The following is a 21,411-nucleotide window of genomic DNA, read 5'->3' as shown; positions in this document are numbered from 1 at the left end:
AGCCCGTCTAGGAGGCCCCAGGCAGCCATGTTGAGAGCTGCCCCACCTCTGCTGGCAGCAAGGTTTTGTTCTTCTTGGTCACTAGCAAGTATTGGGGAGCCATATTATCCCCATTCTTATCCTCCAAACCAGCAGGATGACCCCCTGAAAAAACTCCCCTCCCCCTCTCCCCCCAGGCCATCAGGTAGGTCTTAGCTCCTTCTGGAGCTGGCCAGGCAGATGAGCCAGAGCTGATGAAGACGCCACAACTAGACACCGCTCCCACCCCCCCACCCCCGCTTCCTTTCTCCTGAGAAGAAGAGACAGCAGAGCCAGGTCTGAGGGAGTGCTGAGTGTGAGAACATCCCCTGGGAGGCCCTGACCACAGCTCTACCCAACTAATGAGCTGTGTGTCTTGGGCAAATCATGTTACCTCTCAGGGCTTCAGTCCCATCAGCCATGAAATTGAGATTTGGACCAATGATCTTTGGAGTGGGTGGGCACTATCTGTCTCCCTTATTTAGTATGTGCAATGAACAACCTTTATTTAGTAGTTTCACTTCGTGAGAGGAAACCCTTCTGAGAGCCCCATGCAGAGAGGTGGCTTGTCATGCTGGGGCTGATGCTCAGTGCCCTGGGTGGGGGGCATTGGCACTAGTAGGAACCCAAGCATGGACTGACTTGACCCAGATTTCAGTGTGCCAGGGGAAGGGGCAGGAGCCTGGGCCCCATGGGGATTTGGGGCGAGTCACGGCTTTATTTTTAAAGAGCTGTTGGCCAACTGTGGGTGTGGGGTTGGAGAGTGTGGGAGGGATGTGGCTTCCTCTTGAACTGAAGATGTTGAGCTTCACAGGTTGGCCCAGTGGTGGTAATCACCAGTAGCTTCATTTTCAAAGCCACTCGCCTCCCAGGCCTCTCTCACTCACCTTTCCTGACCAGCCACACTTCCAGGACATGACTGGTTTTCAGGCCAGCTGAAGCCACTCTCCAGGGAGAAGATGTGAACAGCCCAGAGGCTGCTGCCATCCATCCCAAATAGCCTGATGTGTACCCAAGCAGGAGGCTGAGCCTGAAGCCCTGCAGAAAAGGCTCTGGGTTCCAGTCCTGGCATTGCCTCTATACTCCTGTGACCTCAGATCTTCAGGTGCCTCGTTGAGAAACGGGAGTGTAATAATACCCGCCTTGCCGTGAGGATTAAACGGGATCATGTGTGTAGAGTGCTCAGCACCATGCTTGGCACATAGTAGTGCCCTCAAGAAATGTCAGAGGTGGAGATGATGGTGAAGTAGAAGCCTTACATTTGTGATGTTGAGGTTTCACTTTGGCTCCAAGCCCTGCCCAGTGTCTTGCCAAAAGGTGCGGCCTCCTAAATGGAGGCATGAAGCGTTGTTATTGGCGTCCTTGATTCTGGGCCTTGATTCTTGCTCCTCTCTGTGTATTTGCAGGCAAGTTTCTTTCCTTCTCTGGGCTGCTTTGTGGAACAAGGAATTGGACTGAGTGAGCTGCAACATCCCTTGATATTTGGAATCTGTTCAGCTTCCGCAGCTATGCCCTGCTTTGGTGGTTGGCTCTGAAGAGAGGCACAAGCCACCTTTCTCCATGTGGTGTGGAGGCTCTTATTCCAGAGGGTGATCCTGCTGACTGCAGCTCCCAGCTGACGCCTGCAGTCCTCCCACCTCAAAGCCCTGTGGGCTCTCCTAGCTTCCAGGGGGTCTTACAGATGTTCACGATCTCGAGGGGAGACTGTTTCCGCAGGCTGGGGCTGGGATTATTTCTTGGGAGGGAGTGTTATATACTATGCTGTACTTGGAAATGGCCCCAGGAAAAGCATCAGTTCTGGGAGGGAGCATGAGAAAGGGGAGGATCCACAGCTGGCTTTGTGGGGTTCTCATGTATAGCATTCCTTCTGAAGCCCACAACAAGTGTAGGTTTGGGATTTTTCTGGAAGGATGATGGAAAGACCAGGGACTTTAAAGGCAGACGACAAGATTTTGAATCTTGCTTCTGCCACCTTAGTAACAGAGCCTCAGTTTCCCTCTGTAGAATGGGAACAATGAGATGCCTGGGTGGGAAGTTTGTATGCGTGGATTAGGGTATGTCAGGTGCCTGGCTTGGGGAAAGTGCTCTGTATATGTTAGCTTCCTTCTTTTGGGAAGGATCTGCCTTTTGGACATTCTGTAGACTGGCTGGGGAAGTGAAGATGTTTGCTTGTGGCCGTCTTCTCAGGGAGAAGTAGGGCTGAATAACAAGCTGTTACAGCCCTAAAGGGCTCTCCCTCCCCAGCTGTTTTGATTCCGGGATCAAGATTGGAGTCAGGTTCAGTGTGTGTCTGGTGTGGAGCTACCCAGGCATTTGCAAAAATCTGAGGTCTGCAGCTTCCTAGGGCTGTGCAGAAGGTGTGGAGAATATGGTCTGAGTAAGGAAGGAGTGGCCTTTCTGAGCTGAGAACTTGACAAGTTACTTCTAACTTTCGTTTCCTGTAAATTCCCCAAATTTCCTTCTATTTTTGATTTCTAATTTTATCTCGTTTTGATTGGAGAACATACTTTGTATGATTTCAACCCTTTCAAATTTATTGAGACTTGTTTTATGGCCTAATTTATGATCTATTCTGGAGAATATTCTATGTACCCTTGAGAAGAATGCATATCCTACTGTTGTTGAGTGGAAGGTTCTATGGCTATGTGTTAGGTCTATTTGCTTTATAGTGTTCAAGTCTTCTGTTTCTTTACTGATCTTCTGTTTAGTTGTTCTATCCATTCTTGAAAGTGAAGGCTCCAACTCTTATTGTCGAATTGTCTATTTTCCCCTTCAATTCTGACAGTTTTTGCTTCATGTATTTTGGGGGCTCTGTTGTTAGGTGCAAATACATTTATAATTGTAATATCCTCTTAATGGGTAGACACTTTTGTCATTATAAAATGTCCTTCTTTGTCTCTAATAAGAGTTTTTGTCTTAAAGTCTATTTTGCTTAATATTAGCATAGCCATTCCCAGCTCTCTTTTGGTTACTGTTAGCATGGTATATCTTTTTCCATCCTTTTACTTTCAACCTATTTGTGTCTTTGAATCTAAAGTGTGTGTCTCTTGTTAACAGTTGGATCATGGTTTTTTTAAACCCATTTTACCAAACTCTGCCTTTTAATTGGGGTGTTAATCTATTTACATTTAAAGTAATTATTAAAAAGGTTGGATTTATGTTGGCCATTTTTGCTATTTGCTTTCTGTCTAATGTCTTTTTTTGTTCCTCTGTTACTCTGTTACTGTCTTCTTTTGTGTGAAATAGATGCTTTTGAGTATACCATTCCAGAGCTGTAAAATGGGACAAAGAAGAGTGAGGGTTAAATAAGATGTTGCCAGCAATGCACTCAGCGCAGTGTTTGGCAGATAGTAAAAGCTCAGTAAACATGGGCACTCAGTTGGGCCTTAGGCACTCTAAGAGCCATAGTCAGCCCTAGGGCTCATGGGACCCCTCATGCTTCCTGTGCAGGGCATGGGACCCTGGCAGGTGGCTCCCAGGGGAGTGAGGAGCAGTGGGTCCTTGGAAACTGCACTGTGCCAGGCCCTGACCCTCTAGCCGTTCCTCTGCTCCAGCACCTGGGCACCACCTGGGCTGCTTATGAAGCATTGCGGATTTCCCACCTTGATTTCCCACCATTACCAGACCCATGAACTAATAATCTCTCAGGGTAGGTTTGAGAACCACTGCTCAACACTGACAGGCAGCAGAGTGTGATGGAGACCTGGTTTGGACTTGGTAGGCTTGGATTAGAATCCTGGCTCCTCACAAAGGACCTCCGGCTGTGACCTGGAACAAGTTACTTTTCAGAGCCAACCTTTCCTCATTTCTCAGATAGGGATAAGTGGTTATACAAATGAGCAATACTCACACACATTGGACACATGGGCAGTGCTGGTGGCTACTATTTATTGTGGCAGTTGCTCATTACAAAGGTGATTCCTGGACACAGGCCTTCTCCACCCCCGCACCCCAACCCCCGGCTCCCAAATTCCTCAAAGGCAGAAACCATTGAGTGGCGGGTCCTGGACCAGACACCGGGTTACCTGACAACCAGTTCACTGCCCTCTCCATTGGGCCACACTGCCTCCAGGCCCTGCTTCTCCCAGCCTTGCTACGGAAACAGAAGGGAATTGCAGAAGCCTTGTGAGCTAGTGGTTAATAGCGAGTAAGAGCACCAAGATTCAGAAAGGGTGAGAACAGTATGTGCCGGAGGGCTGCCTGGAAGAGGTAGGCTTTGAAGGGAGGCAGGTTGTCAGAGTGGAGGCAGGGCTTCCAGGCAGAGGTGACAGCTCCAGCAAAGGCTCAAAGCCAGGGAACTCTCCCCAGGGTCACTTATTCCCTGTGTGTATCTCGAGCCCCAGGACAGGCCACCTTGCATTATAATCAATGTGTGTTTCTGTTTTTCTCCCGCATTGGACTGGGAGCTCTGTGTGGGTAGGGACTGTACCTCGTCTCCTGTGTCTCCCCAGAGCCGGGCTTACAGCCAGTGCTCAGCAAATGCTTGTTGAGTGGATGAAGGGGCAGTGGGCAGACCTGCAGGGCTACAGAGGGTGTGTGTGTGTGGGAGGGCGCAGTAAGCAGGGCAGGGCCATGTTAAGGGAGGTCCCTGTGAATGGCCTTCTCTGTATGTTGGTCTGGGACAGAGTCTGGCACTGGGCCTCAGGCACAGACTCCAGGGAGCCCTGCCCTAGACCTGCCGTTGAGCCAGGCCCTTCCAGAAGGAGAACCAGGCCCTTCTGGAAGGGGAGGGGGGAGCTGGAGCAGCCTCTGGTGGTGTGAGCCCTGTAGGGCATAGAGAGGGTTGTGAGGTCCTCATGAAGCCCTCTCCAGAGGCTCAGTCACTGAAGGGCTGGCTGCAGGGACACTTGCTTTGTCTCTTCTGGAGAGAGCCTAATCCTGCCAGCTTCCATTTTACCCCCTGGGAGTCCCGAGTCCTGTAGAAGGGGGTTTCCTGAGTTGCCTGTGATCCTTTGTGGCCCTTGTCTAGGAGGGAGGCAGCCAGTCCCCCCCCCCCCCCGAGTATGGGCGGAAGCTGGGCCTGGAGGCTCAGTCCTTTCCTGGCTCTGCCTACGACTCAGTGTTTTCTCTCTGCCTCAGCTTCCCTCCTATAAAACGGATCTGCTATCCTGACTTTTATGGACATCCTGGGGGTGTTTGTGGGGTAGTGGGGGAGGAGATGATAAAGGTAGATGCCTGAATGAAGCCCTGGGGGGTGCATCATAAGGCAAAGGATTTCCTCTTACCTGTATCCCTTTAAAAGCATCTCAGTGTTGGCGTTTTTACAGTCAAAGCTCAAACTGCAGGCAGCTCGAACCCTGGCCAAGCCTCTGAGCCTGTCCAGCTTGATGGCTGAGCCCCTGGGACTCATGATGCCCTGGCCTATAAGGGCTGAAGTTCAGTCTGGAGGAGTGATAATCCAGGGACTCTCTCTGGACTGGGAACGGGCACAACGCGGGGCCTGCTCTCTCGCACCCCCAGGGGAAGTGACACTTGTGGGAGGCAGGTCCTCATCTCTGTGGCTGGCGTCTCCTTCCTTATTGGTTTTACATATCCCTTGAGAACAGGACTTGTATGTCCAGTGGCTTGGAGAAATGGGGCCCTGCAGCCTGGGTGTGAACTCCCAGTTAGAGGGGGTGTACACAGCATTGAGATGATGGCACTGTGCCCAGAGGCAAGGTCTGCCTAGGGCCTGGGCAACTCTAGCTGGCCCAAGATGGCAATTTCAGGCCACTCGCCCAGTCTGGCTGTAGCCAAAGGCCCCCGAGTATTTGAGAGAGAGCTTTTCAGGATGTGAGTCTGGACTGGAGGGCCAGCTGGGCCATGCAGGGCTCCTCTAGGGAGGGGCCCTCATCACTGCCCCGGGCATCCTAGCCAGATACCTTGGTGTCTTCAGGCTCAGCCCAGCCATGTCAGGGCATGAGATAAACAGATCCACAGGCTCATGTCCCTGGCCTTGGTCTAGGCAGGAGGGAAGCCTTGAGGGAAGAAGAATGGGACGGGGCAACAGTGGGACTGGCACTTTCTCAGTTGTCCTGCATGTAGTGTGGGGCAGTGAGTGACAGTCAAGGGGCAAGTGGCTTATGGGCCTGCAAGTGGAGAAGGATTTGTGTTCAGCTTAGTTGGATAGGGCCTGGGGCCACTGATGGGATGGGATGGGGTGGGGTTAGGAGGCTGGGCCTCTTCACTTCATCTCAGCATGATGTGCTCAGGAGCTCTGATGTGCATCAGGGAGAGAGACCGGAAGTCAGGGCTGGGCAGGAGCCCACGGTGGATACACTGGCCGTGAGCAGTGGCTCTGACTCACCTTGGGTGCAGTCTTGAATGAGCAGCCTAAGAGGCAGGTACAAGCCAAGTGCCAAGGTACAATGATCTGCAGACTCTGCCCCCTGCGGTTTGCTGTCTGCTGGGGACTAAGAAATAGGCACCCGGAATTCAGTGTGCTGAGTCCAGTCATGGGGTTTAGGAGGTATTATGGGCTCAGAGTATAGTACCTGGCTCAGACTTGGGATGAGGGCAGACTTCCCAGAGGAAGCAGTGTCTGAAACCTGAAAGGTGAGTAGGACTTGGTCAGATGAAAAGGTTGGGAATGTGTGCTAGGCAGAGGAACTGCCTGGTCACAGACCTGGAGGCAAAGCAGGAACAGCGTATTGGAGCAGGAACAGCACTGAGTGATGGCTCCAGCGTGGAGTGTTGAGAGAAGTGGCAGGAGCCCAAGTCTGCAGGGACCTGTGGGCTGCATAGGGAGTTTAGACTTTGTCCTAAGACAGCCTCTTTGGTGCTCAGTGAGCTGGCTGGCCTAGAGATTCGGGGCTTTGTTGGGTGCCATATTTAAGTCTGTTTGCCTCGGGTTGGAGATGCATGAGCTGTGACTCCCCCTCTTCCTAGTGCTGAGTCTGCGGGGCCAGGCGTGGCCCAGGTAAGAGCAGGAGCTTGGAGCATTAGCCTCCCAGGGTCGGGGGGTCGTTCAGTCGGCTCTCAGCCCCAGGTCAGAGCTGAGCCCCCGTGGCCACCAGGACCAAGCTGGGCACCCCTTTCCTGGCCTGTGTAACCTTGACTCACAACAGTCTTGTCTCTTGGATGGCCGCACTGAGTGCCCCAAGCTTGTGAGTGGCCCTGGTCCCCTCAGTGGTCATGCATGGCCTGGCCCCATTGCCCTGTGGTGAGGGCTCACTGGACTCCCCCAGCCAATGTCACGCATGCGGCTGGGCTGCTGATGGCACGTGGGGAGCAGTATGTGTTCTGGTTGCTGTCCTTGGAGGGCGTGGTGTCACCACGAGCATAGAACACCCAACAGCCTTTTCAGTACCTTCCCTCATGTGTCTGCAGAATACATGTGGTTTCAGTACTGTTTTCTTTACTTAGTGCACATTGCTTCTTCGGTAGAGAGAAAGTGTTTCTCACCATAGATGCTCCTGAAAGCCCCAGCGGTCCCTGGCTGTTGAGATCAGATGCTGGCTGTGTCTTCTGCCCAGGGCTGTCTGTGGTGTGGTCAGGGACTGGTTGCAGCAGCGAGGCTCCCGGAGGAAGGGAAGAGTGAATAGAGCCTTGACAGTCAAACAGACTGATAGAGTGGGTGTGAGTGTCTGGGGCCCCATGATGTCTGTGGGTTTCCTTTTGCAGTGTTTCTGCATCCGTTGTCAGAGGCCCTGCAGCTGGTCCCAAGGGTGAGCTGCCTGCAGGAGTTCCTCATTACACCCTCTTCCCTGCAACTTCAGGGAGTTGGCCCATCGGTTGGGCGCCTTCAGAAAGGACGGCTTGCTTCCTCTTCCTCATTGTGAGGAAGACCAGGCAGACTTCCACCTGAGGGACAGAGGAGGAGGGCTGGGGCAGAAGAAATGGGAGGAAGTGGCTCAGTCCTGGACAGACTCGCAGGCTGTGAGGTATGAGTGGCGTATGAGAGCTGGCAGCCCCACCTGCAGCCACCAGAACTGAGGCAGGGGTGGGCTTGCAGGGGCTGGAGGGTCCAGATCTGGAGAATGAGGCGGAAGTGACCAGTGCAGTCTCAGGCCTCCCTGCCAGTGGACCTCCCACACCTGCTGGCGCCTCTGTGAGGCGGCCCCCCTTCCCTTCCCTCCCTTCCTGTAGGTCTGAGGGTCTCAGCTGTACCAGCGCAGAATAGGAGAGGTTTATCTGCCAACAGTTCAGGTGTGGGGAAGGGGCTTCCTAGCGCCAGTGAGTACGGATATCTGTGTTGGGAAAATCCTTGCTCTGAGACTGTCAGGAGCATGCTGTGGGAGGGAGGTGTGCAGAAAGGGCCTGGTGTCTTAGCGGCATGGCTTAGGGACAGGGAATAAGAGCTTGGTCTTGGAGTCAGACGGACCTAAATTCAAGCCCTGGCTCTGCAACGTAGTTACCGTGTGACCACTGGCAATTTTTTCAGCCCTTTAGAGCTTGTCTAGCTCACCTGTAAAATGGAGGTTAAAATAACACTGCTTCATGCTTTGACTTCATGCTGCTTTATAAAGCTGTTGTGGGAATTAAACATGCACAGAGTACTTAGGATCTGCCTGGCACAGGTGCATTGTTGTTGTTGTTGTTATTATTACAACTACTAGCTGTTACTACTACTGCTACATACCCTACTACATACCCTGCTGCCTTGGTGTGTCCCCTCCCCTCCTACCTCCCAGGCCTCTTCCACTCTCCCCCCGCCACCCCCCCCAACAGCCGAGATAATGACCTTTCTTCTTCGAGGGTCCCAGGTCCGGGTGTCTGTGCTCTTAGCATCGTTAGCAGCCTTCCAATGGGGATGACAGGGAGGCCTCTGCAGAAGCTTCAGCCTCCCCAGAACTGGCCCCCTTGATTTCTTCTAAACAAGTCCCTGGTCCAGCTTTGGAAACCTACTGTGGTGTCAGGAGTGAAGGCCCCCCTCGATGTGTAGGGTCGGGGGTGGGAGGCAGAGCAGGCCTGACCAAGCAGCTGCAGGCGAGCCAGCGTGGACTGGGGCAGGAGCAGCCCTGCCTTGGATCCCCTTTCACAGACTCCGCCCCCATCTCCCCAGCCCCAAGTGTGCAGTCGCCCTCCCCTAGGCGCTGAGCGGCCATCCCCGCGCCTGGTACCCTCCATCAGGCAGCACGCGCACGTGCACTCAGGCCCATCTGCCACGTGTGCCTTCCCTTCCTCCAAGCCCCAAGCCTGTGCTGTGGCTCACCAGGCAACAAGGCTGCGATGGGGGGGTGCCTGTACTGCCGGGGGAGGGGAGGCTCCCAGTTCCCTGGAGGCACGTGGACCTGCCAACTCCCCCCCCCCCCCCCCCCCACAGCACGTTCTTCCTTCCTCTGTCTTGCTTCTGCAGGCACACACGTACTTATAGTTGGTTCATTCTGATTGGAGAGGCAGAGCCGGACTCCTATAGCCGGGACGGCCCCACCCTGCAGCTTCACGATGGCGCCCAGGGTTGTTTTCAGTCTGGGGGCTGGCTTTTGGGCCTCTGCTCTGTGTTGGGTTGGCTGTCAGGGAATGAGAGTTTAAAAGCAAGAGAAAGGGGTTTGTTCAGAAGGCGGTTTCTGTGGCCTCAGCACTCGCTGCTTGTCCGAATCCTCCCCCGGTGGCGGGGCCTGGGTGACTTGGACGCCCTCCTAGTCTCCCCCTCCCCCAGCTTCCATATGCGAGACAAAGCGGGTGCGAGCACGGAGAGTCGCTCTCACTCACAGCAGGGCCGGGAGCTGAGGAAGGAAATGGAGGAGGAAGTTCCTCCCCTTCTGGGTGCTGGGTGAAAGTGAAAGGCAGCAGGGGGTTGGAGTGAGTCACGGCCGCCGCGGGAGGGGAAGGGCTGGGGAGGTGCGGAAGCGTGCGGAGGAGCGATAGCACGGCCGCCTCCCTGCGGCCAGGGGCATCGCCGGGTGTAGCCAGGGCTTCATACCAGAGCCTGCCCGGCATGCCCGGCATGCCCAGCCAGCCCAGCCAGGCCTCCTCTGCGCCTCTCGGCTGGTTTCCTGGGAACTCGAGGGGCTGCTAACGATGACCTGGGGCGTCTAGGTTCTGACGTCTTAGGTCAGCCTGGACCTTCAGATTTATTCGCGGGGCCTTCCTGAGCTCCCCTCCTCTGCTAGACGGACTGGCTCAGGAGCAGAATCTTAGCATGGGGAAGAGGTGGGCCATGTAGCTTCCACCCTCACCAACTTCCCAGAGAGGCAAACAAAACAAAAGACAAAACCAACCCTCTCTGAAGAAAGAAAAAGTCTTTGAAAATACACGCAAGGTATAGGTGTAAGTTATAACTTGCATGTAAATAATAAAAACACATGTAAATTATAAAATACTGGTCTCAATTCCTCTGTAGCAGGATAAATAGAGCAACCTTTTTTTTTTTTTTTTTTTTAATCAAGTTAGAAAACAAACACAGGAACACTGTGAGCACTTTAGTCACACCATGTCATGGAGAAACCTTCTGGACTTAAGTTCTAGAAATCTGCACCCCCCTCAATATCGTAGCTATACTCTTCCTTTGCTCAAGATGCCAGGAGTTCTTTGGCAGTGGAGGAGGGTGGGTGGGGACTGTTGACCAGCTACCAGGCCAGATCCTGTCTCCAGTCAGCCCAGGCTGCAAAACAGGTTTCCATGCTCGGTTGGGGAACACTGGCAGCCACAGTTCCACCCAGCAGCTCCTCCCAGGGGTGGGGTTAGGACTGCACACACCCTTCTGAGGCCTCACCTACGTGCCTCAGTGTAAAGGACGTGGACCCAGGACTCTGCAAGGGCCTGTTGGAGCTCCCGGCCCATGGGCTGCACAGTTGGGAACGGCTAATGTTTTCTCCATTTCCTGTCTGAGAGGTGCATGGAGTGTCAGAGGAGGCATTGGCTGAAAACACTCCTGCGGGGTCTACTGGGGAGGCCACTGCCTGGACAGATGTGAGAGGACCTGCTTGGCTGCCCAGTAGGCTGAGGCCTGGCTTCAGAGGAGCAGGGAACCCAGCATGGCCTTTGTTACCCCTTATCCCAGCTTGACTGCAGGGGTTCAGGCTGGATCTCAGCCCCACTTGCCCCCTCGGCAGGTGCTTTTGTGCAGTGCGCAAGTTACACAACCAAACGCAGCAGTCCTGGACACTAACCAGGAGGGTGAGGTGGTGGGACAAGGGAGAGTCCCAGAGCACCCTGGGGGATGTTGCCGCCTTCTGGTAGCTTCTGGTAGCTCCGCCAAGGTCCTGGCTCCTGCCTCACCAGTGCTGCTCTGTGACCTTGGGCTTGTCCCCAGGAGGCAGTGGAACTGTAGGACCCTTGAGACCCTCCCCTCACACTTGTGCTGCTCTCTGGGGCATCCTGGGAGGCTGTGGCTGACACTATTACTGTTCTTCTGTCTGCAGGCTCCAGGGCCCTGTGGAGCATCATGAACTGGGAAGAGTAGAGGAGCCTGAGAGCCTCTCTGCAAAAAGGAAGGAAGCGCCAGCAGTTCTTTCTCCCTGTGCCTGACCGCATCATCCAGCGTTTCCTCTGCCCCCTCTGGCTGCTGGACTAGGGCCAAGCTTCCAGCAGGACCATCCCCCAGGGGATGGGCAACTGGTGAAGTAGGTCTCACTGCCGGGGCCCAGTTGGCCACACCATGAACCTCCAGGCCCAGCCCAAGGCTCAGAACAAGCGGAAGCGTTGCCTCTTTGGGGACCAGGAACCAGCTCCCAAGGAGCAGCTCCAACCCCTGCAAGCACCACAGCAGCCCCCGGCCCCTCCACCGTCCAGAGTGAAGGAGGAGCCTTACTTTGCACACGAGGGTCCGGCAGGGGCTGCCCCCGCCTCCCAGCCTGTGGAACTGCCCCCTTCCAACAGCCTGGCCCTGCTGAACTCCGTGGTGTACGGGTCTGAGCGAACCATGTTGTCTCAGCAGGTGGGCTCGGTCAAGTGGCCCAACTCTGTGATGGCTCCAGGGCGGGGCCCGGAGCGTGGAGGGGTTGGGGGTGTCAGTGACAGCGGCTGGCAGCAGCAGCCCGGCCAGCCTCCGCCCCACTCGACGTGGAATCGCCACAGCCTGCCCCTTTACAGTGGACCCAAGGGAAGCCCTCATCCTGGCATGGGGGTCTCCACCTACTATAACCACCCTGAGCCGCTGAAGCGGGAGAAAGCAGGGGGGCCACAGCTGGACCGCTTTGGGAACGCTGTGCGGCCAATGGTGCCGCAGAAGGTGCAGCTGGAGGTTGGGCGGCCCCAGGCACCCCTGAACTCTTTCCATGTGGCTAAGAAGCCCCCGAACCAGACGCTGCCCCTGCAGCCCTTCCAGCTGGCGTTCGGCCACCAGGTGAACCGGCAGGTCTTCCGGCAGGGCCCATCGCCGCCCAACCCCGTCGCCGCCTTCCCACCACAGAAGCAGCAGCAGCAGCAAGCGGCCCTGCCCCAGATGCAGCTCTTTGAGAACTTCTACCCCATGCAGCAGCCACCCTCTCAGCAGCCCCAGGACTTTGGCCTGCAGCCAGCCGGGCCGCTGAGTCAGTCCCACCTGGCTCACCACAGCCTGGCACCCTACCCCTTCCCCCCAAACCCTGACATGAACCCAGAACTGCGCAAGGCCCTCCTGCAGGAGTCAGCCCCGCAGCCTGTGCTACCTCAGGCGCAGATCGCCTTTCCCCGCCGTTCCCGCCGCCTCTCTAAGGAGGGCGTCCTGCCTTCCACCACCCTGGATGGGGCTGGCACCCAACCTGGGCAGGATCCCGCCAGCAACCTGTTCCTGCACCACTGGCCCCTGCAGCAGCCGCCACCCGGCCCCATGGGGCAGCCCCATCCTGAAGCTCTGGGATTCCCGCTGGAGCTGAGGGAGTCGCAGTTGCTGTCGGACGGGGAGAGACTGGCACCCAATGGCCGAGAGCGGGAGGCTCCCGCCATGGGCAGCGAGGAGGGCACGCGGGCTGTGGGCACAGGGGACTGTGGGCAGGTGCTACGGGGTGGGGTGATCCAGAGCACTCGACGGAGGCGCCGGGCATCCCAGGAGGCCAATTTGCTGACCCTGGCCCAGAAGGCAGTGGAGCTGGCCTCACTGCAGAGCACAAAGGTGAGAGTGGCATGGGCTGGGGGCAGACCTGGCAGAGGGCAGGGCGAGCTGTGTCTGGGGCCAGGGGAGAGCAAGTGACTCCAGGGTCACAAGGGCAGTTTTCTCCCTTCATTGAGGGAAATGAAAGAACCCATCCATTTCAGGGAGTTCTGAACTCCCTGCATGCAAAGAATCTCTAAGTAGGTGTATCCATACCTGAAGGGAAGATGGGTTTTATACACATGCAGGGTTGCAGGCAGGAAAATGCAGTACACCATCATGGGTTGCCTTCTTCATTTGGGACTTGCAGGGTTGGGAGTGGAGGGAGGTGAAACCATTTCCAGATCCAGTATGCTAAAAGATAAGAATGTGGTAGTGGTTACACAGGTGGCTATACTTGTCAAAATGCATCAAACTATAATTAAAAATAGGTGCATTTTGTTGCGTGTAAATTATACGGCGATAAAATTGATTGGAAAGAAAAGACAATCTAAATGGGGAAGAAGAATGAGTAGAATTTGAGCACCTATGTTGTACTTGGAGTTTCTTATCTTTGATCACAAGTAATTTCTCATCAAATCCTATGAGAGGGATGCTGGCATTTATCCCATTTTATTGCTAAAGAAGCTAAGGCCCAAGTGGGATTTCCCAAGGTCACAAAGGTAGGACAGAAGCTAGTATCTGACTCCAAAGCCAGTGTTTGCCCCTTCCCTCACTAGAGGTCTCAACCCTCGAAGCCTAGAGGGCCAGACCTATATGTAGGAGGCTGCAGAACTTGACTTCACTCCAGCCAGTTGCCAGTGGGCAAATAGATCCAAAGACCACCCTTACCTTGCCACAGGTTCCTTGCTTGCTTTCTTTTGCAGAGATATATTTTGAATATGTAGATACTATTTCACATGCCATGCACCGTGCAGACCAAACAAAACACATCTATTAGCCACTTTTGGCCTGAGTTGGCCATCTGGGGATTCCTGCTCCAGGCCAGGATGGGAGAACCTGGCAGAAGGGAGGTTATGGAGAGTATTTGGGAATATGGTGGGGGAAAAGGTGGTCAGGGAAAGGCCAGGTTGCCAAAGACCATTGGGAACCATCATGGGTGTTTGAGTCCCTGAATCAAATGGGACTAGGGGTCCCGGACCAGCAGATCAGGACTTACCTTCTAACCGTCTCCATTTCCTCTCTCTCTCCTTCTCCAGGATGCCAGTGGCTCTGAGGAGAAGCGGAAAAGTGTATTGGCTTCAACTACCAAGTGTGGGGTGGAGTTTTCTGAGCCTTCCTTAGCTGCCAAGCGAGCACGAGAGGACAGCGGGATGGTACCCCTCATCATCCCAGTGTCTGTGCCTGTGCGGGCTGTGGACCCAACTGAGGCAGCCCAAGCTGGAGGTGTTGACGAGGATGGAAAGGGTCCTGAACAGAACCCCACTGAACACAAGCCGTCGGTCATCGTCACCCGCAGGCGGTCCACCCGTATTCCCGGAACTGATGCCCCAGCTCAGGTATGAGAGGCGCCCCATGCAAACAGCTTACCTGAGTGCTCCTGGGGACCTAATATTATATGGGAAAAAGGAGAACACGGCAGTATAGGAGGGATTCAAGTCACCCATGGGGATATTATTTATATTTTCCAAACAAAACTTTTGGACAAATGAACTTATGAGGGACAAAGAGACAATTTTATACTTGAAATTTGGACTATTTAGGAAAATCCAGAATGTGTGAATCTCTTTTATTTCAGGTCAGCAAATTTTGATTTGGCCTCTAATATGGGTCAGGCCTTGTGCTAGGTACCGGGATGTAGAAATGTTTGCTTATTCTGTCAGTACAAACATGTATGTTGTACTCTCCCACTAAGATTGAGGTTTTGTCTATTTCTTCTTAGTTCTGTCAGTATTAGTTTTATACATTTTGATGCAATGTTAATTGCATACTTATTTAGAACTGGATTAGACACTTTATCATGAAATGTTTCTTTTTTTATTTTTAGTAATCTTTTTGCCTTTTAAAGTCTACTTTGTCAGATATTTCTCTTTCTTTCCATTAGTGTGGGTGGGAGGAGGATGGGATGTGTATCTTTTCCATCTTTTTACTTTCAGCCTTTCTGTATCATACCTTCTACTTAAGATATATCTTTCAACTGGATTTATAATTGGGGTTTGTTATCATCTGTTCTAACAACCTTTGTCTTTTCGTTAGAGCATTGATACGGTTTACATTTAATGTAATTACTGATAAACTTTGGTTTAAATCTGCCATCCACTTATCCCATCCTGCCTTTTCTTTCTTCCTTTTTTTTTTCTCTTCTTTTGTTTTCCTTTGGATTGATTGGGTTTGTTATTCCATTTCCCCTCTTTATTAATTTATTAGTTATATACTTACGTATTACTCCTTTAGTGATTACCATAGCAGCCTTTATTACCTGGATTTCTGTTAGAGAACTAAGCCCTGCAGAAGGGGATTTGAGTGACCATTTTCTCAATTATCTGGAGGACGGTACATAGCTAGTACCATTCTAGATGTGTAGGAGAGAAGTCAACTTATTACATAGTGAATGCCTTATGACGTTAGAGCTTAATCCTCTGGTTGAGAAGGGTTCCTAGAGATTAAAATGCATTCTTAGCATATTGAAATCTAATATAAGTTAGTGCTTTACCTCTTCTTGGACAATGCAGAGTTCTTGTAACCCTTTAACTCCATTTTCCCCTAACCCCTAACTTGTAGAATTATTGACATGAATTTTCATTCTCTCTATATTTTAACATTGATAGGACATTATAACATTATGGTTTTGTTCAGTTGTTCATTTTAGATTTATTCAAATACTCAAGAGTGTTTTGTTGCTTTTTACTTCTTCTCATGTCTCCAAGCTTCCATCTCAGTTCATTTATATGCTGTTTGAAGAACATCCCTTAGTATTTCCTTTAGTGTGAGTCTGTTAGTGATAAATTTTATTAGTCTTTGATTGTCTGGAAATGTTTTTATTTCATCTTTATTTTTGAAGGATAACTTTGCTGGGTAGAGAATTCTGTGTTGGTTTTTTTTTTTTTTCTTGGCACTTTAAAGATGTCATTCCATTGTTTTCGGGCTTCTATTGTAGTTACAGTATTGAGGAATCACTATAACCCATATTGTTGCTCCTTTGAATGTAAGGTATCTTTTTATCTTGTTGTTTTTAAGATTTTTTTTTTTTTGTCATTGGTTTTCAGCAGTTTTGCTGTGAAACCTAAGTATTGATCTCTTTGTATTTATCCTGTTTAGAGTGCTTCTGCTCCATTTTCTCTCTCCTCTCCTTCTGGGGCTCCAGCTACACGTTTTGTTAGCGCTTTTCACTGTATCCCTTATTTTGTCTGTCATGCACTTTTCTATGTTTTCCATTTCTTTTTTTTTAAGTCTGACCTATCTTTCAGTTCACCAGTTCTCTCTTTAGCTGTGTCTAATATGTTGTTAAGCCCATTCATTGAACTCTTGTCTTCAGTTATTTTATTTTTCAGTCACCTGAATTTTCATTTGGTTCATTTTTAGAGTTTCTAGTTCTTTGATGAGATTCTCAACCTTACCTTTTATTTTATTGCATAACTTAAGCATAGTTTTCTTTTCTTTTCTTTTCTTTTTTCCCTTTTTTGGCCACACCGCATGACTTGTGGGATCTTAGCTCCCCAACCAGGGATTGAACCTGGGCCCCAGCAATGAAAGTGCCAAGTCCCAACCACTGGACCACCAGGGAAATCCCAAGCATAGTGTTCTTAAAGTTTATGTCTCATAGCTCCATTAATGGTATCCCTGTGGGTTTGTGTTTATTATCTGCTATTTCTTGTTTTTAAATCACGTCTTACTCTTTTGTATATCTGGTTATTTTTTATTGAATGTCAGACATTATATATGAAAAATTGTTGAGGTAATTAAAGACTCTGGATGCTGTTCTCCTCTACTGGAGAGGATTTGTCTTTGCATCTGACAGGTAGCAAAGAGCACAAGCAATCCTGGATTACTTTAACTTAATCAGATGATTTGAAGCTGGGCATTATTCCATTTGAGAACTAATCTATATCTGATTCACCTTTATTCTGAGGATATAGCCCTTTGGAGTCCCAATCCAAAGCCTAGAGGTTTACCAGGCTCTCCTTCCTTGGCAAGCTCTAAACTCCAGTTTTTATTCTGCTGGTTCCTTGAATTTATTAAAAGCTTTACTCAGTTTCTCAGCCTCTCCGTTGTCTCTTCCATAACAGCATCTATCTCTAGGGAAAACACAGTTCTAAATGCTGGGCTCACCTTTTTGGCTTTCCTTTTTTTTTTTCCTGGATCTTGGCTCTTTAATTCTTTGCCAACTGATTTGTTCTCTGGTACCTGCAGAAATGTGGTTTTGTGTAGCATCTAGATTTTATTAGTCATTTGCAACTGGAGAGTTGGCCTGCATGCCTGTTGTCCATAACAGAAAGGAGAGCTCCAAGATCATCATGAGTAGCACAGTCTCTGCTCTCTGGAATCTTGTTCTCTGGTTGGGGGAGAGTTTGTGGTGGAGGCTGGAGGCTTGGGCAGCTTGTCCTGAGGATGGCAGGAAGGAGCCTGAGCAACTACACAGCTCAACATGCCCATTTCATAGATGAGGAAATAGGCCCAGAAAAGGCCAGAGGCTTATCTAAGATCATACAGCCAAGTAGTGGCAGAGCTAGCCCTGGAATTTGGATCTCTTGAGTCCTGCCTGAGGACACTCACTATACCAGGCTTTTGGGGAGGTCTGTCTCTTTCTTTCTCTCTCTCTCTTGGTGTTACAGACATTTTCAATCATACACAGAAGTAGAGAAAATGGTATAATGAGTCCTAATATTTAGCCATCACCCTCTTTTACAGTTTTCAAAATACAACCAATCTTCTTTCATTTGTACCTCTACTCCTCCCTGCTACTGGATTTTTTTTGAAGCAAATCCCAAACATCACATCATTCCATCCATAAATACTTTGGTTTTGTACCTGAAGTACCCCATACATAAGGATTCTTTCCCTCCCTTCCTTCCTCCCTTCTTCCCTTCTTCCCTTCCTTCCTTCCTCCCTCCTTCCCTTCCTTCCTTCTTTCCTCCCTCCCTTCCTTCCTTCCTTCCTTCCTTCCTTCCTTCATTCCTTCCTTCTTTCCCTCCTTCCCTCCCTTCCTTCCTTCCTTCCCACAATATCATCACACCTAAAAAATCAATATGAGGGCTTCCCTGGTGGCACAGTGGTTAAGAATCCGCCTGCCAGTGCAGGGGACATGCGTTCGAGCCCTGGTCCAGGAAGATCCCACATGCCGCGGAGCAGCTAAGCCCATGCGCCACAACTACTGAGCCTGCGCTCTAGAGCCCGCAAGCCACAACTACTGAAGCCCACACTCGTAGAGCCCGTGCTCCACAACAAGAGAAGCCACCACAATGAGAAGCCCGTGCACTGCAACAAAGACTAGCCCCCGCTCACCACAACTAGAGAAAGCCCATGCGCAGAAACAAAGACCCAACGCAGCCAAAATAAATAAATAAATAAATAAACAAACAAAAAATCAATATGAAAAATATTGTCAAATATTTAGAATAGTTTAAATCCATTTTCCCTATAAAATCACAAATCATTACAGCTAGCTTGAGTTCATGTTGGATTTCTTGTCTAGAAGTTTGGGGGCCTTTGGCTCCACTGCATTTTTTTCTGCGCAATCATATTGTTCCCCTAAGGGGGAGAGAATGAACAATGTCATTTCTTCCTAGTCTGCAGAAGAGCAGAGAGGGCACAGATGGCTAAAAGACATGGTCAAGGCCTCATGGGGACTCAGGGCCCTCTGCTGGAAGGTCTTGTGGGAGCTGGAACCTGGGAGGGGGAGAAAGCCTGTTGTTCCTGGGCCCAGTCAGTGTGGCCAGTCTCACCTGTGCCCCCAGGAAGATGATCAATGTCACTCACTCGTGTAGGGCTCCATTCTGTCTTGAGAGGATAGGGATGCAGCAAGGAAAGGCCTCTATTCCTGTACAGCCCTGCCCTCTATTCTGTATGGAGGCCCACAAGGCATACCAAGCAGGGAGAAGTGTAAGCCAGGAGGGCTAACCTCTGACAGCAAAAGTAGAACTAATACTATGAGAATGAAAGTTCTTCAAGGACAGGGCTGTCCTGTTCACTCTGTGGTCCCATGCCTAGCTTGGGTCTTGGCACATGATATGGACCTCCATCTAATGCAGAGCTTGGAGTTTAAGTAGTGATAGCAGTCAGTATTGATTGAGTAATTACTGTGTACCAGGTACTGTTCTCAGTGATTTCCATGTATTAATTTATTTAGTCCTCATAGCTACCCCATTAGGTAGGCATTTGTTATTCCCATGTTAAAAATGATAATGCACACAGAGTTAAGTATTTTAAGTGATAATTCAAGGAAGTAGATCCCAGTCCAAGCAATCCAGTTCCAGGGCCTGGCCCTTAACTACAATAGTTCCCTGCCCTGTAGCATACTTTATAGCAGGGGTTGGCAACTATGGCCTGTGAACCAAATCCAGCCCTAAGACAGTTTTTTACACTTTTCAAAGGATTATTTTAAAAGGGCAGGGGGTGGGGTCAGGAGAAGAAGAAGAATATGCACCGAAGAATATGTGTGTGGCCTACAAAGCCTAAAATATATACTATCTGGCCCTTGACAGAGACAGTGTGCTGACCCCTGCCCTAGAGGAGACAGTAAGAAGGGCTTTTGGATCTGCTTCCTGTCTCAGGCTTGCCTTAGTGGGTGTGGTGGGCAGACTAAGTTCCAAAGGTGAAACTGGCAAGCAGTGGTCAAGACTTCAGTTTTTCCCAGGATGTAGGTGGCTGAGCCATCTTGGTCTGTTTCCTTCTCCAGGCTGAGGACATGAACGTCAAGTTGGAGGGGGAACCTTCAGTGCGGAAACCAAAGCAGCGGCCAAGGCCTGAGCCTCTGATCATCCCCACCAAGGCGGGCACTTTCATCGCCCCTCCCGTCTACTCCAACATCACCCCTTACCAGAGCCACCTGCGCTCCCCTGTCCGCCTAGCTGACCACCCCTCCGAGCGGAGCTTTGAGCTGCCCCCCTATACACCACCCCCCATCCTCAGCCCTGTGCGGGAAGGCTCCGGACTCTATTTCAATGCCATCATATCGACCAGCAGCATCCCAGCCCCTCCTCCCATCACGCCAAAGAGTGCCCATCGCACCCTGCTCCGGTCTAGTGAGTGACCCCCCCCTCGGCAGCCGTGAGGGCAGGCATTGTGGGAGGGCGGTGGGTAGGGAAGACTCAGCTTCTGGCACTGCTGGGGTTGGGCTGGAATGCTGTGGGAAAAGGGGCTCTACTGTCTCCTTTGAGAGAGAGAAGGAGGTTGTCCTGATTCAAGTACACGCTGGGGTTGGGGAGAGGAGGTGTCAGCCCAACTGCTTGGACTTAAATCCCAATTCCACCATTTACTGTTCCATCCCCTGTGGAAGTGATTTAAACTCCCTGCGTCTCAGTTTCTTCAGCATGTAAATGAGGATGTTAGTAGTGTTTGGTTAATGATGAAATTGCCAATATGTATTCAGCTATGTTTAGAACCACAAACAGCAGTTTCCTATGGTTCAACCTAATAGCTACCTCAGAGGGTTGTGGTGAGGTCCAGATGCATTAACACACGTAAAGCACTTTACATTGTGCCTGGCGTGTCACATTTGTTCTTAATATTAGGTGGCAGATCCTGTTTCCTGGGTCTCTTGAACAGTCATTTTGGCCCAGAGCAGACATTTTGGCTGGCCTGGGTGGTGAACTGCTGAAAAATGTTGCCCACTCCACACAAGAATTCATTTCCCCTGAAAAATGGGATAATCCTATCTCAGTGTGATAGAGAAGATTGAGAGTAATCCCGACCAGAGGTAGCACAGGGGTGAGGCAGTGCGGTCACAGGATTAACCTCTGACCCTGACCTCATCGTGGCATGCCTCTCTGGTGCCCTCTGGTGTCTGGGTGAGAAATGGCTCACCCTGGGCTGGCTGGCCTTTGGCTCTTCCACTTCTACTGGAAGCTTGGAAGCTTCTCTCCCTGCCTGGGTTGTGCAGGAAGAAGTCGCTGTAGAGACCAGCTTGAAGGCAAAGAAGAGGTCTGTCCATCCATGAGGATTTTTCTTGCACTCAGGTGTAAAGCCTGAACTGGGTCCTGTGAGGGCACCAGTAATGTGTGGGAAACCGTGGTCTGTTCTAAAGAGAGTGCTGGGTCATTAGGGAGTTGACTTGAAAGCCTGGGAGACAGGAAAGCAGAAGTTTCAGGCAGAGTGGAATCAGCAGTCAGTGAGTGAAGCCTGCAGAGGCTGCTGGCCCTAGTGGTGAGGAAAGCATTTATTGAAGAGAGGGTGGGGTTAAAGCTGAGCTTGAACTAGGAAGCAGGTGGGGAGGGCACACTAGGCAGAAGAAAGGAGAGGTGCAAAGGCCCAGAGGTGGGACTGTGCAGGGAGCGCGAGGGGCCATGAGGGGGCGGCCTGCG

The 21,411-nt window shown here is 51.2% G+C and overlaps 1 protein-coding gene across 9 annotated transcripts in view; it reads left to right on the top strand.

Annotated features, from left to right (window-relative positions):
* Positions 1–21,411, top strand: part of MIDEAS (mitotic deacetylase associated SANT domain protein) — a 69,052-nt gene that overhangs the window by 35,062 nt on the left and 12,579 nt on the right. For all 9 annotated transcript variants that reach the window (XM_036844733.1, XM_036844734.1, XM_036844729.1 and 6 more), the window contains 3 exons: positions 11,304–12,973; positions 14,152–14,451; positions 19,788–20,133. In XM_036844733.1, coding sequence (XP_036700628.1) covers positions 11,540–12,973; positions 14,152–14,451; positions 19,788–20,133 — 2,080 coding nt within the window. In that variant the 5' untranslated portion in view covers positions 11,304–11,539. The remainder of the gene's footprint in view (positions 1–11,303; positions 12,974–14,151; positions 14,452–19,787; positions 20,134–21,411) is intronic.

Source organism: Balaenoptera musculus, chromosome 2 (assembly GCF_009873245.2).
Source record: "Balaenoptera musculus isolate JJ_BM4_2016_0621 chromosome 2, mBalMus1.pri.v3, whole genome shotgun sequence".
In the NCBI taxonomy this organism is placed as follows: domain Eukaryota; kingdom Metazoa; phylum Chordata; class Mammalia; order Artiodactyla; family Balaenopteridae; genus Balaenoptera; species Balaenoptera musculus.
The sequence above is the reverse complement of the archived record's forward strand: the minus strand, read 5'-3'. Positions and strand labels throughout refer to the sequence as shown.